The sequence below is a fragment of the Urocitellus parryii genome, chromosome 4 (genome assembly GCF_045843805.1).
Source record: "Urocitellus parryii isolate mUroPar1 chromosome 4, mUroPar1.hap1, whole genome shotgun sequence".
NCBI classification, from domain to species: domain Eukaryota; kingdom Metazoa; phylum Chordata; class Mammalia; order Rodentia; family Sciuridae; genus Urocitellus; species Urocitellus parryii.
Window position 1 is genome coordinate 137494204 of NC_135534.1, and position 18400 is coordinate 137512603.

At 37.4% G+C, this 18400-nt stretch overlaps 1 protein-coding gene across 1 annotated transcript in view; it reads left to right on the plus strand.

The window, feature by feature from the left end:
* The window catches only part of Trpm6 (transient receptor potential cation channel subfamily M member 6), a 107993-nt gene that overhangs the window by 16181 nt on the left and 73412 nt on the right, over window positions 1–18400 (plus strand). Inside the window, 8 exon segments of the mRNA XM_077797819.1 lie at window positions 2736–2907; window positions 6719–6887; window positions 7839–7962; window positions 10220–10292; window positions 10415–10515; window positions 13206–13340; window positions 14309–14362; window positions 17457–17597. Of these exon segments, the coding sequence (XP_077653945.1) occupies window positions 2736–2907; window positions 6719–6887; window positions 7839–7962; window positions 10220–10292; window positions 10415–10515; window positions 13206–13340; window positions 14309–14362; window positions 17457–17597 (969 nt within the window).

An 18400-nucleotide genomic window follows, 5' to 3' on the forward strand; every position in this document is an offset into this window, starting at 1 on the left:
TAGAAGAGAGTCATTGGGATTATAGGTGTGTGCCTATAATCCATGCCTGGTTTGATTCACTTTTCCCCATTCTTGCAATTCATCTCTTTTTTTTTCCCCCTTCAATTTGTTTGTTGAAGAACTTGGGTCATTTTTCCTGAAGAGTTTCTCACAGTTTGGATTTTCCAGATTTAACCTTTTGCAGCAGACTTAACATGTTTCCTTGTTTCTTGTCTTCCTTGTAAATTGGTAGTTTGGTCAAGAATAACAATCAGACTTGGATTCTTTTTGTTCAGGTTTATGTTATGGGAGGTGTGTCCTTCTGCTGTGACCTTTGATCACCTGTCTTTTCTTGGTTTTAGCAGTCATCACCTAGATTCATTATTTCAATAAGGTCAGAAATGCTGATATTTAATTATAGCATTCTCCTTTCAATTATTTGCTTTGCTATTCTTCGAAGAAAATAGTTTCTCATCAAGCGCTTGTCTTACCTTGTACAGTTGGATAGGAAAGGCAGAAAAAATGTCTGATACTTTATTTTCCAGTTTTCAAAATAATGGGATGATTATTTACCATCCTCCAAAGGTGAAACTTACTTTTTCTTTAAATTCATGAATTTAAACCTATATATTTCACTATGCTAGTCATTATTGTTAGAATTTTTGTTTTCTTCATTGTACTGGGGATTCAACCCAGGGGAGCTCAACCACTGAGCTACACCCCCATCCTTTTTATTTTGAAACAGGATCTTGCTGAGTTGCCCCACTTGGATTCAAACTTGTGATCCTCCTGCTTTGGCTTCCTGAGTTGTTGGGATTATAAACATATGCTGTCACCATGCCTGGCTCTATAGTATTTTTTTATCATACTTAAATTGCTCCATTTTGTCTAGAAGAGGTTTTTAGTATCTTGTTGAGTCCCTTTGCTCAATTCTTTCATCTCATAACTTTCTTGCTTTTTTAAGATGAAAAAATATTCTGGGATGATTGTGTATAATTTTTGTTCCCTAGAGATACTGCTGTTTGCTTTCAGTGGGGCATAGTGTTAGGGGACCACAATTTGGGGCCACGGGTGCCTTTTCATTTTTCTTACCTGATAGTGTTTTACCATATTATAGTTAATTATTCCTCTATGATTGCCCTTTCTTTCTCACTTTTATAGGCATTATTAATATTGTGTGAGATATACAAATCTTTGGTACTGCCTTGCTTGTTTCCTTAGAAATTGTTCTCAAAGAGCAGGGCTTGGTCCAGTTGCTGTGTATATTTAAAAACATGAAAGGTTGTCTTACATGAAATTGGTAAAGAAATGGTGATTGTTCATAATGTACCAAGGGGGTATGTGAGTGCCCAAGTGCCCTGTTCCTTGGCCAATTAGGAATCTTCTGTGTTTAAGACTTTTTTTTTCCCATTCTTATAGGTATAAAGTCATACCCAACTGTTCTTATTTACATTTATCTGGTTGCTAGTGAGGTTCAGTGTCTCTTCACATAGTTTTTTATTTATAGCCTAGTAATACTTTTTTCATGTATACTACATTTCTCTCAAATTTTATTTTATATTATTTATGAGTTTTTTTCCATAAATATAAGCTGTATAGTAATTCTGCCAGTCATTTTCCTTTAGGTTTCTGGTCATGTTTCACAATTATAAAGGTGACTTTTTTTTAATTTGTTGTTTCTTTTTAGTTTTACATGACAGTAGAATCCATTTTGATACAATTAGAGCCTAATGTTAGCAAAATTCATAGTTCTTTTTACATCCATTATTTCTTTGAAGGCTCATGGCAATCCTCCAAAGTAGGAATTATCCTTGTTCTCATACATGAGGAAAATAAGCCTGAGAAAGGAAGCAGGAGTAACCCAGGGTTAAGGTCAGCAGGAACTTTAACTTGGTCTTTCTGATTAAATACCATGTCCATACATCTAAAAGCAAATAAGAATTGGAGCTGCTCAAAGGGGTGTTCATAAATGTTAAAAAGACCTTAAGTTTTTTTTTTTTTTTGTACCAGGGGTTGAACCCAGAGGTGCTTAGCCACTAAGCCACATCCCCAGCATTTTTCATTTTTTATTTTGACACAGGGTCTCTTTAAGTTGCTTGGGGCCTCACTACATTCCTGAGGCTGGCTTTGAACTTTCAAACCTCCTGCCTCAGCCTGCCCAGCTGCTAGGATTACAGGCGTGTGCCCCCACAACCAGCTGACCTTGATATTTTTTATCAAATAAAATGCCAATTGGCTGGTTGATTGTTACCTCTCACTTCATTTGGAATACTAGAAAAAAATCAGTGGCACAATATTATTCTATAATAGATCTACTGAGAGACAGCGTGATTTGTATAGTGGTGCCAATTCTTGAACTGTTTTTTCATGGTCTGAAACAAGGTGAGTATGGAAGTGGAAAATAAATATTTAGAACCTTTTTTAGCAATGCAACTGTGCAATGGTATCTAAGTGTTTGGTGGATGTGCTCATCCTGCTGACCATGGTATGTGTGTGTGTTTTAGAAATTGTATTATGAGGCTCACATACAATGGGCTGTATAGTAGTCGTGCATAATAAGAGCACATTGGTATTTTATTGGCCCATAAGAAAGGGTAAATTTAAAAATTTGATCTCTCTCCACAGAGAGTTTGAGAAGCACTGTTCCAAGTAGCAGGTAATAGTTTTTAAACTTGACAGCTGCTCTGTTAGTGCATAGAGCAGCTGAGCCTGGGGAAGTTGAGCTCTGACCCTCTCTTGTCCTTGCTGTCCATCAGGTGATGTGCATGTACCAGACTCTGGGTAACCCCCTCAGCAAGCTCACCACACTCAACTGCATGCATGCGCACTTCATCCTATCCGATGATGGGACTGTGGGCAAGTATGGAAATGAAATGAAGCTCAGGAGGAACCTGGAGAAGCACCTCTCTCTGCAGAAGATACACAGTCGTGAGTTCTGTCAGGGCTCAGCTGACAGGTCTGCCTGGGGGCCTGCTGATGAGCCCAGTCCAAGCCAGTTCCTGCCTCCAAGCAGCCAGAGAGCCAGAAAGGGGGTGCAAGATAGTGCAGAATTATGAGAAAGAGGATCACAAGTTAGGGGGACAGTATAGCCAGGAGAAATTTCATGGAACAATGGAGACACTAGCAAGGCCTCCAAGAGTCCATAGAGTTGGGTAGTTGGAGTTTGGGAAGAGGGAGGGTTTCCACAGGGAAGACAATGAGACAAGCCTTAGAGGAGCAGGGGTCAAGGAAGACTATGTTTCATATGTGTGTGTGTGAGTCGGGGGGGGTAGAGCTCAGGCATGGATGTGGTTCAGACCTGACAGGGCTTTTAGAAAGTAGGGCGTGGAAGGTGTCAGGTTTGTGTTGTGCTAACAGTGGTGCTTCAGATGGCCATTTTGGGCTGCTGTGTTCAAGGAGCCCAGAGCTTGTGCAGGGCAGCCGTAGCTCAGTGGCTGACACTTCTCTAGCATGCATGAGACCATGGGTATGATTCATTTTGGTGGCATCTGTGGAGTGGGAGTCTTTGGGCAGTGAGGAGGGCTTCTTTATAGAGAGGAGGAGAGCTGGATGCTGGCTGGAGAGATGGAAACTTTTTTGGTCCATCAGGAGCAGCAGAAGGTGGCCTTTGCTTCTTGTGATGAATTAAATCTTCCACACAATATTTCTACCTTCTGGGACAGGCTAGAAGCTTCTCCAGGAAGCTTCAATTCTGCTCAACCTTTGAGTGTTGGCTGAAAATACTGAAAGTCCTTTTAGTTTTTTTGCCTTGACACCCTGAAACAGTAGGAAGCAGTGAGGTTAGACAAATCACAGCTGTATTCCACTGCCTGTGACCTTGGGGGATGGAGTTCATGTGGTGAAACTGCTTTTTTTTATTATCAATTGGAAGGACCCTTTTACCTCTAACTGTTGTTGCAAAAATTAAATGAGAAAAGGTATGTTAGATGTGCTTAGAATAGTGTTGGGTGCATAGTATCACCTCAATAAATGTTTGTTTGTTTCTTTCCTTGTCTTCCCTTAGTACAGTGGTCATCTTGTGGTTGTGGGGTCAGGAAGGCAGGGGAGGGGCCATGGAAATTGCTACCAGTCACTTATGGCTTAGGGTGAATGAAGGTCTTGAGTCTCATTTAGGTCAGGAAAAGGGGAGGATTGGGTGTGTGGTCCTCTGTGGGACAGAGGTGGCTAGGGAAATAGAAGACCAACGGAGCACAGGGAAAGAGGAAAGGTTGGAGAATGGCCCTGAAGAAGAACCATGCTGGGAAAGATCTGTTAAGTCTCTAAAATGCTAGTTATTTAAAGTATCCCGTGGCTTCTGTTCACCTGCGCTCACTACCTGAATTGCTCAGGCTCTGTGCAGCACAGTAGTGTATGCTTCATGAGGGTCTTTGTCTTTCTGGTGCCCTACTGATTTTCCATTTTTTTCCCTCCAGTATTGGGAACTGAATCCAGGGATCCTTAACCACTAAGCTACATATCCAGTTCTTTTTCATTTTGAGACAGGATATTACTAAGTTGTCCAGGCTGCTATGGAACTTGGGATCCTCCAACCTCAACCTCTGGAGTGGTCAGATTGCAAGTGTTTTCCTCTATGCCCAGCTGATTTTCTGTTTTTGTGTGAATGCAATCAACCCCAAGCTTGCACCGAGCAGAAGCAGTTGATGTTTGTACTTTCAAAGACTTTGAAACTTAGGACAAGCTGTGTGCAGTGGCTCATACCCATAATCTCAGTGACTCAGGAGGCCAGCTTCAGTAATTTAGCAAGGCCCTAAACAACTTAGAGAGACCCTGTCTCAACAGGGCCAAAGATGTGGCTATGTGGTAAAGCATCCCTGAGTTAAATCCCCATTACAAAAAGACAAAAATAAAACAACAACAAAGAAATCCTTTGGATGTACCTGGAGGGCTTCCATGACTATGGACAAAGAATGTGGGATCCATCGTAGTGGATTGGTAACATCCTTATTCTAAGGAGAACTCATATGAAAATAGCAAAAACAATAACTACTCCCCATACAGAGCAACATTTTTAAAATGAAAACTGGGATGCTAAGATAACTATGCTTATTTTGTAGTCTCTTCTTTCCCACTAAACATGGATGCATTTTCATGTTAATAAGCATGCTACTACATTTCTAATGGCTATGTAATATTCTATTGTATGAGATGTAAGAGATTCTCTTAGAATTTTTTTTTCTGTCACAAGATTAATGAATATTTATCTTAAGTTTTCTTTCTTGCCTTTGTGCTTCAATAAAACATTTTCCACATTTAATTTAGTTTTGATAAGATGATATGATTGGAAGACCCTATGTCTACTGGTTGATAGATCCTAGGTTTGCTTTTTGTGATATGGAGACAACAATAAGGAAGTAGAATTGGCAGGTATGCTGTTGCCTGCTAATTTTTCTTCTTTTGAAAAGTAAAAGTATTGATTTAAAAGTAATATATCAGTCAGGTATTGGTGGCACACACCTGTAATCCCAGTAACTCAGGAGGCTGGGGCAGATGGATTACAAATTTGAAGCTAGCCTGGGCAACGTAGTGAGATCCTGTATCAACAAAACAAAACAAAACAAACAAACAAAAAGTAGAACACCCCTGGGTTCAATCTCTAGTATTGCCACTGCATAATAAATAAAAATAATATATCAGTCTGGAGTACATTTAGTGTTAAAGTGTTTGCCTAGCATGTGCAAAGACTTGTGTTCAATGACAACAACACAAAAAAGTGATATATACCATTAGTGTATGGTATTAAAATGTAATAAGAAATATGTAAGATGAACAAATTTATCTAAACCCTCCCCTACCTTTTCCACTGCTAATAGTTTGATGTATATCCTTCCAGATTTTGCTAGTCATTTATATAACATGCTAAAGATATAGGGATATGCATGTAAAATATATAGGCAATTATAAGGTTTTGAAAATACAAATTGGGTATATTATTTATTTCATTCTATATGTATTTTTTTCACTTAATGTCTTTTTTAAAAGAGTGACTTGGCTGCTCCTTATTTTTTCATTGTTGTAATAAAATAATTAATGCTGCCAGTAAGAATTCAAATGGTTAAAAATCAGAATATATTGAAATGTAAACATCTTTGAGGGTTGCCCAATTCATCTTATTTAAATAATGATAATTCAAATAATGACTTAAAAATTTATTGAGCTGGGTCCCATGCTTTAATCCTAGTGACTTGGGAGTCTGAGGCAGGAGGATCACAAGTTCAAGGCCAGCCTCAGGAACTTATCAAAACCCTGTCAATAAATAAATAGGACTAAGGATCTAGCTCAATGGTAGGATGTTGCTGGGTTCATTTCCGCGTACTGCAAGAAAAGGAAACAAAAAGATTTAAAAAATTGATCGTATTTATAGAGGAGTGATGGATACATTTGAATCCATCATATAGTTCTGTTTACTTTTCGATGTTTGGGATTTCCCAAAATGAAAAGTTTAACTTTCTTGAAGACAATGTCTTTCTTTCTTTTTTTAAATCACTGAAGGACTTGAGTTAACTTTTGTCCTGGCAAAAACTTAAGGAGGCCCTCACCATACTTTATGCTACATTTTATTTGAAGTCCAAGTTTATAGCTTGACTTCATCTAAGCAAACTGGGTAAATTAAGGGACAGGGGCAGGTGCAAGCAATGAGGATATGTGGTAGTGGAAAGACTTGTGCCCAGAAACCAAAGGGGCTGACTCTCAGAGAGGGATGTTTTGTCTCAGTCTGATGATGGTTTGTGATCTGAAACAGGCTCACGACAAGGCGTGCCTGTGGTGCAGCTGGTGGTGGAAGGAGGTCCTAACGTCATCCTCATGGTGTGGGAGACTGTCAAGGACAAAGACCCAGTGGTGGTGTGTGAAGGTACAGGCAGAGCTGCTGACCTCCTGGCCTTTACCCACAAACACTTAGCAGATGAAGGGTAAGTCCTCAACTCTTCTTTTTAAAATGACAGTGACCTACTTACTTTTCCATTTTAGATCTTTGAGCCATACATGATGTGGGTCGGATATCCTTGGAGTACAGAGGGTGACACTGGAAATCATTTTTGTTCATTAGTCCCTAGATGCCTCCCCAACAATGAAGGCTGTATTTTCTTAGCTGAGGAATGGCTTGCCTTTATTAGGGAATCTTGAGCCTTGTTTGAACTTCCAGAAAAGGCATTTCCAGGGAAATCAATGAAGAGATGTCCCTGCATTGTCCCTTATATTTGAGAGAGCTCTGCAGGGAGGGAAGGAACCAGTATTAGCCCCAGATCTCCTTCAAACTCATTTGCCATTAGAAAAAATAGTGTGAATAGGGAAAAACTAACATGCCAGCATTTACATAACACGAGTTGTGTTTACCTCAGGCATTTAAATGAGAAAGTTTTTTAAATGAGAAAGTTTTTCTCCAGCCATTCCTATGGGCAGCATGAATCTTCTTTGAAAGCAGGTTTATGCTGTATAAATACAGTGCCTAAAAGTAAAATGCCAACTCTGTTAATCTATTTGGTAAATGTATTTCATGCTTATGTTCTTCTATCAGCTCTCTGGCATCTCTTTCCTTCTGACTTCTCTTCCCATTCAGACTTCAGCCACCTATTTCTACCCTGTACCCCTCTCTGTCTTTTCATACCTCTCCTTTTCCTAAAGTCACCTGGATGAGTGGTTCTTAAAGTTTTTAGCATTTCTCATCCTTTTACTCATGTTCCAGTTCAGCCTTCTGCTGGATCCCCTCCTTGCATTTTCTTCCTGCTCAGTTGTTCTCTGGCAGAACTATCCATAGAAACCTTTTCAGTGGGGCGGGCAGTTGGGTTTTCTTGAATTGAAGTTTCTGGCTTGGTGCCTTCTCTGGGTTGCATCCAGTCATAACCATTTATTTCTCTCTCAAGGATGCTGCGTCCTCAGGTGAAAGAGGAAATCATCTGCATGATTCAGAACACTTTCAACTTTAGTCTGAAACAGTCCAAGCACCTTTTTCATATTTTAATGGAGTGTATGATGCACAGGGATTTTGTGAGTATGAGTTGATGATTCAAACTGACTTCAAAGAATGACAGTTTGCATACATTGCAATGTTTAATTTTTTCATTTTTTTTCATTTTGAACTTGAGTAGATGTAACTCAACCTTTCATTGAGTCAACTTAGCTTTTTCATGCTTCACCCTCACCTCCACCCCAATCCTTCATGATTCAAATTTCAGACTCTACCTGGGAGAAGGCCCCCTAGGATAGGTCCCTGGATAGGATTAACTGTGTTACAGAAACATCGTAAAACTTGGTGAAAGTTACACATAAATGTTTTCAGAGAGTAAAGGAACAGCTTCCTGTCTTCAGTGAACTCAAGTCTGCTGAGTTCAGATGACAGCATCACAGACTGTCCTGGAGGAGGTCGCTGGGATGGTACTGGACAACAGGAAATGTGAAAATACACTCTGGAATAGAAAACAGAGTCCATAGGCTATGGCTGTGGTCATATGCACACTTCGGAAAAGTGTTTAGTGTGTCAGGGACAGGGGTCAAAATTTTTATCAATTTGGATGATATAAGGCTGAAAATTAGCCCGACCTGGTGGTGTACACCTGTAATCCCAGTGGCTCTAAAGGCTGAGGCAGGAGAATCTCGAGTTCAAAGCCAGCTTCAGCAAAAACGAGGCACTAAGCAACTCAGTGAGACCCTGTTTATAAATAAAATACAAAATAGTACTGTGGATGTGACTCAGTGGTTGAGTGTCCCTGAGTTCAATCCTGAATACTCTCCCCCCAAAATAAATATAATAGATAAAGCTGAAAATTATAGCACATATGCAGATATGTCATGATTCAAAGTGAACTTTCCAGAATTGGAAGAATTTTGGTGATATTATAGTACTTAGCCTGAAAAAACCTGTTGGATAGAACTAGGCTACAGAAATTGTGGTAAAACATGTAATAGTGACTCAATAACAATTGGGTTTATAATTATCATTATGCTTTTGAATATATTTTTCTCCTGAAATAGCCCCATGAGTAAGTTCAGTGTAACAGCGGTACTGTATTTTAATTTCAAAAATGAAGCTAAAAGCCAAAGAATCTAAGTGATTTGCACAGCCTTGCAGTTAAAAAATGTCAGAACTGAAACTCTCGAGGTCCAAGGTGAAATCTTGTTCTTAGTCTACTCCACTATTTATTTCCACAATAATCAGTAAATTAAGAAAAGGACAGGTTAAAGAGGATGCCATTGTGCTCGCCCCTTCCTGTTATCAACAAGTGAAATGAACAGAGTAATGACTGGAAGAGTAGGGAAGGCAGCTAAAGAGTTTGCACATTAAAGCAACTGGGTTTTCAGCTCCTGTGCCATTGAAGGTTGATTTTATTCATGTGCATAGTGAAGGGAATGAATGTGTGAAGCTGTAGGAACATGATATTTATATCTTATAGGAACTGTTTTAGTTCTTCATCCCTGTGATAAAATGCCTTATGAAATCAACTTAAAGAAGAAGGGATTTATTTTGTCTCAGGGCTTTAGAGATTTCAGTTCATGGTTAGCTGACCCCATTCATCCTGGGCCTCTGGTGAGGCAGAACATGGCAGAAGGGCCTGGCACAGTAAGCTTGTCAGTCCTGGCTCTTTTCTGTTAATCAAGTTTCCTCTGCTATATGGAATGTAGTTTCATCTGGAAAGGCTAGAATATATTCATTAGTTTTTATTTGTCTTAAAAAAAAAAGACATTCACAATCCAAAACACTCTGGGCACTTTGACATTGTGAACAATGTCTATGCTACTGTTCATTGTCCTTGGTCACTAAGTCCATTGTAAAATTGCCTTACTTGTTTTAGGACAAATGTTTGAGGATTCATTTCTCATTAAAAAATAAAAGTCTTGGTTTCTAAGTTTAAGTGAGCGGAGGATCTCATTTGGTATCCCTTCAAAAGGAAGATTGATCTTATTTTCAGTAGAAATAAACATTGAGGTTCTTTTTCTTCCTTTTTTTGTAGCATGCACATGGAAAATTAATATAATATTGTTTTTTCAGAAATGTTTCTTCTAATACACATGGAGTTTATAAAGTTTCTTCTTATTCCAAGCGCCTACAAGTTTTTTTTGTTACCCTATTTTAAAATATTTATCATTTCTATAAGTAAAAAAAAAATTAAATTACATTTTGAAATTACAAAATGAGGAATGATTTCTTCAATTCATGAGCTTAAATGTGAATTCTATGAATATTGATTGAGAGCATGTCTTTGGTAGTTTCTGAATATATGGCTTTTTTATTTTTCAATTGTTACAGATAACCATATTTGATGCTGATTCTGAAGAACAGCAAGACCTTGACTTAGCAATCCTAACAGCTTTGTTCAAGGGTGAGTGACTGAAGAGATTTTTAATTGTTCCTCACTTCCTGTTCTCACATTCCAGGGCACCTTGTGCTTGTTGCCTGGATATTTTGAATAGAATATATGATTGTTCCTTTCTTTTACCACAGGCACAAATTTATCAACATTAGAACAATTAAATCTAGCAATGACCTGGGACAGAATGGACATTGCCAAGAAACATATCCTAATTTACGGACAACATTGGAAGGTATGATGAAAACGGTGTTGTTTGGAAAAAAAATATCTTGCATGTTTTGTTAGGGAGAGGCAGAGAAAAAAAATTAAAGGAGAAATAGATAGGTTTGGGAGGGGTATAGGAAGAGCATCTTGATGTCTGGGCACCCAGGAATGGCTAAGACATTTCTCTCAATACATTGCCTCCCTGAAAATAACTTTTCCCTCACTCTTTAGTTAATGTAAGCTGGAAAAGAAAGTTGGAAGAAAGACAGAATGGAAGGATTTTTATTTTATTTTTTGAATGGGTAGATTTCTGTTATTTAAAACTTAAAAAATATCTCTACTTCCATGAATATGTAATAAATACTCACAGTAGAAATTAGTGGAAATAGGAAAAAATGATTACCTGTAATGGTAATGATGATCACTATTAACAGTTCATTAAATAATAAAGTTGCTGGGCAGGGACTGTGCTCAGTGATAGTGCACTTGCCTGGCATGTGTGAGGCACTGTGTTCGATTCTCAGCACTGCATATAAATAAATTAAAGATATACCAACAACCATATATATAAAATAAAGTTGTAACTATATCTTGGGTAAGTTATATTTGGGTCAAATGATACATGCACATTGTTTAAAACATCAAATGGTATTAAAGGGCTTTTAAAAATGTAATTCCCTTCCAGAAGGAGTCTACTACTTTTGACATTTTTGGACTGTTCACTTCTGACATTTATAAATTTTCATATTTCTCTCTCTCTCTCTCTCTCTCTCTCTCTCTCTTTCTTTTTTTCTTTTGTGTGGTACTGGGGATTGAAACCAGGGATACTGTACTACTGCATTACAAGTTCAGGACAAGATCACCAAATTGCCCTCGGTGGCCTAGAACTTGTCATCCTCCTGCCTCAATCTCCTGAGTTTCTGGGATTACAAATGTGTGGTGTGCCACTGTGCCTGGCTAAATCTCCCCATTTCTAAATAAAGTTGTATGGCTATCTTCTGATTCATCAATTTTAGAAGACTCTCAACATCTGCCTTTTGGGGGCCTCATGGCTGCAATGTGGGCAGATTGCCTCTATTCCTGGTGCTTGGCTGTACTCCTAGAATCTACCTCCATCATGCTGGGAATCTTTTTCTCTCACTCCTCTGGAAGAGTGGCTGTTTTCTGTACATGAGGACTTCCTCTTTGTTGATTTATTCCTTTATTTTGATGCCATGCATGCTTGAGTAACTTCTAAGAAGGGACTATGGGAAATAAATATTTTGAGGATCTATATGTTTTTCTATTTTTAATCTACACTTGAGTAAGTTTTTCTATAGAATTTTGGGCACTCAGCATTGCTGTTGAGAAATAGAAATTTGTTTTCAGATCCTTTATGGCCATTTTCCCCTCCTGCTGTAAGTTTTAAAAATCTTTTTCCAGTGTTCTGAGATTTCACAATGATATGTGTTACTATAAGTCTGTATATCCATTCTATATTATTGGCATATGATATCAGCTTGGCATGGATGTTTTCTTTCCTTTCCATTCCATTCTGTTTGTTTTTTGCATTCTCTTTGTGGATTCCTATATTCTGAATGTTGAACCTATGGATTGCTGTTCTAATCTTCTTATCTTTTTCCTCCTATGTTCCTTATCTTTTCTTAGTAGATTTCTTCAACTTCAGTTTTCTATGAAGCTTTTCTCTTCTGAGAGCATATAGTTAATCTAGTAATTTCCCAGAGCAAATATGTTCTCTGATAGTATTCTCCTACCCTTTGTCCTCATTGGCATCCATTATATGTCTTACTTTATCTCTCTGAGACTATTAATGGTAGCTTTTTTGTAGGTTTCTCCATGCATTATCTGATTTCTCATTGTTGATGTTTTCTTATCTGTTGGCTTTGGTCTTTCTGTTGAAGGGTGGAGGATGGAAAGCTCATTAGCAACTCTGAGCCTCTAGTTGGAGCTTTTCTGTAAATGTGAGCATCACAGTAGGTGATCTGTCATTTGTTGTGGGACTCCCTCAGATGTCAGCAGATTCATGTGTTTTCTCTTGCATTGGTGTTATTAACCAGAAGAGAATCTTTTGATCCCCTGCCTGGAAGTCCAATGGGGAAGATGATAGGGAAGGACCCAAGGCATTTATTTCATCTTGGTGCTGCTGGAATTCAGTGGCATAGATCTTGTTTGGTTCTTGACATTTCCCAATTGAATTATTTGGCTTTCTGGAAACTGCTAAGTCAATTACCACTTGACTAACTGCTTTCCAACTTCCAAAATGTTGCACTGTTGTCTCCACTTTAGCCCTCCTTGTGCCTGTGAATTTCTTTCTTTCTTTTTAAAAAAAATTCTTTTGCAGAGTCTTAATGGTGGGACAAATTTAGAGAAGTATGTTTAACTTGCCGTTTATACTCAGAAACCAGGTAAAGCTTAAATGAAACATTATGTTACCAACATTAGAAAAAAATTTTTTAAACCCCAAACCAAAATACCGTTTGATTTTTATTAGAATTGCATTAAGTCTGCACACCATTTTGGGAAGTTGTGAAATCTTTATCATAGTCAGTTTTCCCATGAAATATTTCTTGATTTAGTCAAGATGCCTTCACTTAGGTCCTGCCCGTTCTTGGTAAGGCTGTATTTTGTAATTACTGGGTGTGTATGCTCTAAGTGCAAATATGTATAATTCCTTAGTTTATCCTACTTTAACTGTCTTTTAATTTGTACCTGATGAAGCCTGGCACACTAGAACAAGCAATGTTAGATGCCTTGGTGATGGATCGGGTGGATTTTGTGAAGCTTTTGATAGAAAATGGAGTGAACCTCCATCGCTTTCTTACGATCCCCCGACTGGAAGAGCTCTACAATACGGTGAGTGTAGAGCTTCATCAGCCATCCTCCGATTGAAGGTTTATTTACTAATTAGCTTAGGATTTACCTATCTCCTTGAATGTTCATGTACACAGTTTATAAAGATACAGGCTTTTCAACCGAAGGAGAAACCTTCTCACCAATTCTAGTTTATTCTACTAAGACATAGATAAAGACTAAAATGTGAATAAGAACAAATTGCCTTTTATTGAGCTACTTGAAGTATCTTAACCCAAGGCCACTGTTAAAATGATGTTACTGCAACTTCCCAATGCAAATCCTTTGTTGAAACTAGTCTGGCTTACTCATTGTGTAAACACCAGTTGCTGAAGCAGTGGAAATATCTTTTCTTGATCTTTGAATATTATTCTCTCTTCAATGTCCTATTCAAGCCATGTCTTCTTGATTATGCCAGTTAGTTTACAGCAGTCTGTTCCTAGGGTATGGATTAGTTATAACTCTTTTTGAGCACCCACATATCCATTTTTTAGTGTAATTACTCACTGCTTTCTATTTTTATAAATATGCCACTGAATCCCTTAGAAACCTGGTTGATTATAATAAGGTTTCAATAAATGTCCAATGTTAAAAATGTACTTGTGTCTTAGGATTTGTAATAGTATGAACATTTATATATAATAAAGAATAGTTACAAATTACTTAAAATGTATTTCTGCCTTTTATCACATAAAGCTAAAGCTGATATCCTTAGTGTATAGATAGATAGATAGATACCTTGTTTTGAAAATCTTTTCATCCAGAGACAAAAGAAAAGGGAAAATATTTCATCTAAATACATCTTCTCTAGGGAGAGTTCTTCCTTAAAACCAACCAGCTTAAGTTTCATTACTAAAAATGTTGAACAAAATTTTCCATGTTGTGCATTATTTACACACTTGGAAATAAAGGGTCCCCCTCATTTTACCACAATTAAAGGAAATAATTATTTCTATTGTTCTTTATCACAGAAACAAGGACCAACTAATATGCTGTTGCATCATCTTGTCCAAGATGTAAAACAGGTAACCTAATTACAAAGATGTGGAAATATCTTTGTATATTGCCTTAGCTTTGTGATTAGAGGAGTAGCCATATTTTGCTTCTTTTGATTTTCTAGTGAATTATCTACCCTTTTTACATATATATGGTTCTAAGCAATTTTTTCTCATCAAACCACACTCTTACATTTTTTCCCTTTAATTCACTTTATGTTTTTAGTTTAGATCTACCAAGTAAGTGACATTAGCTAATAAAGAACAAAATGTGATATATATATACACAATGAAGTATTCCTCAGTCATAAGGAAGAATGAAATTATGATATTTGCTGGTAAATGAATAGAAATGGAGAACATCATGCTAAGTGAAATAAGCCAGACTCAAAAAGCCAAAGGTCGAATATTTTCTCTGGAAGCTATTCCAAAATAAGGAGAGGGGAATCCAGGGTGGAAGATTCCATCAAAAAGGAAGGAAGGTGTGGGCTAGATGAATGGGGACTGAGTGGGAGGGAGAAGAGATGGGATAAGGGAAGAACAGAAAAGTGAATCTGACCTAACTTTCCTCTGTGTACACACATGAATACACACCACTGAATCTTACCATCATAAACATCCACAGACACTAACCAACAAGAAAAAAAAAAAAGACTTAAAGTAAATAGCAGAAAGATCAGTGGAACAGAGAGAGGAAGAAAGGAAGGGAAAGAGAAAAAATACTGGGGACTGAATTATAGCAAATTATATACCATGCTTTTTTAATTATGTCAAAATGAATTCTAATGTTATGTATAACCAGAAAGAAACAATAAAATATGTGAAAAAAGAAATTGCAAAAAAGAAACAAACAAAAGCATGAAACAGAGACATGTAACACTTCCAATCAGAACTTCAGCTCTACACGACAGGGCAGTGGTGCCCATGGTGACAACTGCCAGCAGAAAAAGAGTCTGTGGTTCCGTTGTCTTTATTGGAGGACTAACATGATTTCGTTGCTTTTGTTGATACTGTTTGGAATATTTGTGACAGCTCGGGGACACTGGCACATTTTTTCTGGGTCTAACCACTGTTCTAGGGAGTCTGGAGGGACCCCACTGCTCAACACCCTTGTTCAGATTTTGCTCCTGGTCTTCCCCATGGAACTTTGAGTTAGATCAGACCCAGGATTGGGACTTCCTATTTTCCCCCTGGTCTTGTCACTCTGGTTAAAATCTACTGAAGGCACACTTTAAAACTTCCCTCATTTCTTTGAAGCCTAGTATCTCATAGGATAGAATGATAGAGTGTGGAATTTCTGCTTATGTTGACTTGGAAGGAGAACCAGAGCGAAAGAAATTTACTTGGCAAATTTGTAATAAGCAAAAGTGTCTATGCTGAGGTGGATTTTATTTATATTGATTTATGCTATGTCAAGATAGTTTCTTAAATTATTTCTTTAAACTCTATCAGTAAATTGAAGAATAAGGCATAAAATAGGTTAAAGATGCTCTTACTAATTTATTTATCATCGTATTTATTGGGGATTGAATCCAGGGGTGCTTTACCATAGATCCACAAACCCAGTACTTTTTATTTTTTCCTTTGAGACAGGGACTTACTGGGTTTCCCACACTGACTTTGAACTTATGGTCCTCCTGTCTCAGCCTCCCGAGTCCCTAGAATTATAGGTGTGCACTACCATGCCCAGCGAATTTATGCTTTTAACTAGCAGCAAGTAAGAATGTTATTTATTTATTTATTTTTCTACCAGGGATTGAACCCAGGGGTGCTTGACCCCTGAGCCACATCCCCAGCCCTTTCTATTTTTTATTTTTTCGAGATAGAGTCTTACTAAGTTGCGGAGGCTGGCTTTAACTTTCAATTCTCCTGTCTCAGCCTCCTGAGCCACTGGTATTATAGGCATGTGCCACCACACTTGGTTACCAGGAATGTTATTTTTTTATGATCTTTGAAAAAAATAAATTATAAATGTGGAAAAAAAGAAAAGTATATATGGATACACATACTCCGTCTCTCTCTCTCTCTCTCTCTCTCTCTCTCTTTCTCTCTCTCACACACACACACACACACACACACAAAAAAAAAAAACCCACCTAATTTCTTGTTCATAGCTTTGTGAATGTTATTCACAATTTGTCCATTTTAGAGACCTTGTTTAACACTCCACCTTAAAAAATTTATATGAATGGCAGTTTAGAAGTCAGCAGCTGTACAATTTGAGGTGTAGGGGGTCAAAATAATTTTCATTTAGAATAAGAGCCATGTACTTGGAATTCTGCTGTTCAATACTGCTGTCAGCTATAAAATTTCTCTTGGCACAGCCTCATGTTTTGAGATATCATTTGACTCTGTAATTCTATGCTCCTTATTTATGTTTGTTCTACTTCCTTCCACATTCTTGTTTTACATATGATGTGTTCAACACACTGCAAGGTGTAACAGCCATTTCAACAGAAGCTGAAAAGTTAACCCAATATAAACCGGGCATGGAGGTGCATGCCTGTAATCCCAGCTGAGGCAGGAGGATCACAAATTCAAGACCAGCCTCAGCAATTTAGCTAGACCCTAAGCAACTTAGCAAGATCCTGTCTCAAAATCAAAAATACAAAGGGCTGAGGATGTTGTTCAGTGGTTAAGTATTGCTGAATTCAGTCCTTGGTACCATAAGAAAAAAAGTTAACCCAATGTGAATTTTGGATTGCCTACATTTACTATATACTTCATGATTTTACTTTTGTTGTTGTAGTTTTATATATATAAAACAATCTATATATATATATATAAACAAAACAATCTATAGATTCTCTATAATACTACATTTAATTGTATCTTATTCAAATATATGTGTGCCTATGTTTGCATTCATGATAGGGAGAGGGAAAGAGAAGATAGATGTAGGCGTACATTTTCTGTCTGTGAATGTAAAAAGACGTTAAGGCTAAGATTTTTTTTCTTCTGAATAAGTAGATTCTATCAATAGCTGGCAATATAAATTGATTAGTTTGTAAAGAGGATTAAAGTATATCTCATTGAAATTAACTTGGTTATTGTCTGATAGCATGGCCAAAGAGGCAGAGAAAGAGAACTCAAAGTCACAACTCCTTGCGTGCTTTTGTTGCAGCACACCCTTCTTTCAGGCTACAGAATAACTCTGATTGACATCGGATTGGTGATAGAATACCTCATTGGTGGAGCATATCGAAGCAGCTACACTAGGAAAAGTTTCAGAGCCCTCTACAACAACCTCTACAGGAAACACAAGGTAGCATAATTAACAAGTGCCCCTAATGAAATTAAGAATAATTAGAAATTGTAGGTTTAGAAAAATGTTTTGTTATGTTCAGATGTCAATAGCTTCTAACGTGGACATTCTATTTGTGAACCTTTTTTACCTGCTGTATGTAAATACTGTGCTTCGCCTGGCATGCTGTGATGGGATGAACATAAAGATCAGGAGTTTAGAAACTTCTAGATGATATAGATTTATGAAGAACTAGCCATAATACAAAACAGAACATAATAAGTGATATATTGAGGGCTGGGGTTGTGTCTTAGTGGTAGAGCACTCACCTAGCACGTGCAAGGCCCTGGGTTCGATCCCCAGCACCACATAAAAATAAATGAATAAAATAAAGGTATTGATTGTGATAACTACAAGTAAAAAATAAATATTTTTAAAAATAAGTGCTACATTGAGATAGAAGTAATGTGATGAGATGGGACTTGTTAGAGAGAGAAATGGCCAGTTCTTTTTCTCTTTGTTTTCTTTTGAAAATATAGAAGTTAAAAGCTTAATAGGATTAGATCTATAAACTCTTTAGCCCACAGCCAGATGATGACAACCTTGGGATAAACACAGGGATTTTATTGGAAGATGCAAACAGAAATTTTTTAAAAATAGAAATAAACATTTTATTTTCTATCATAGATTTGAAAATCTAAGAATAAAAGTTTAGAGTTGTTATTTAGTAGATTAGCACAAAAAAATTGCTTGTTTTTTGGAATTTCCATTGTAGACTGGACTGAGGAGCCTAACTCCTTTGAGAAGATAAGGGCAGAAGAGGG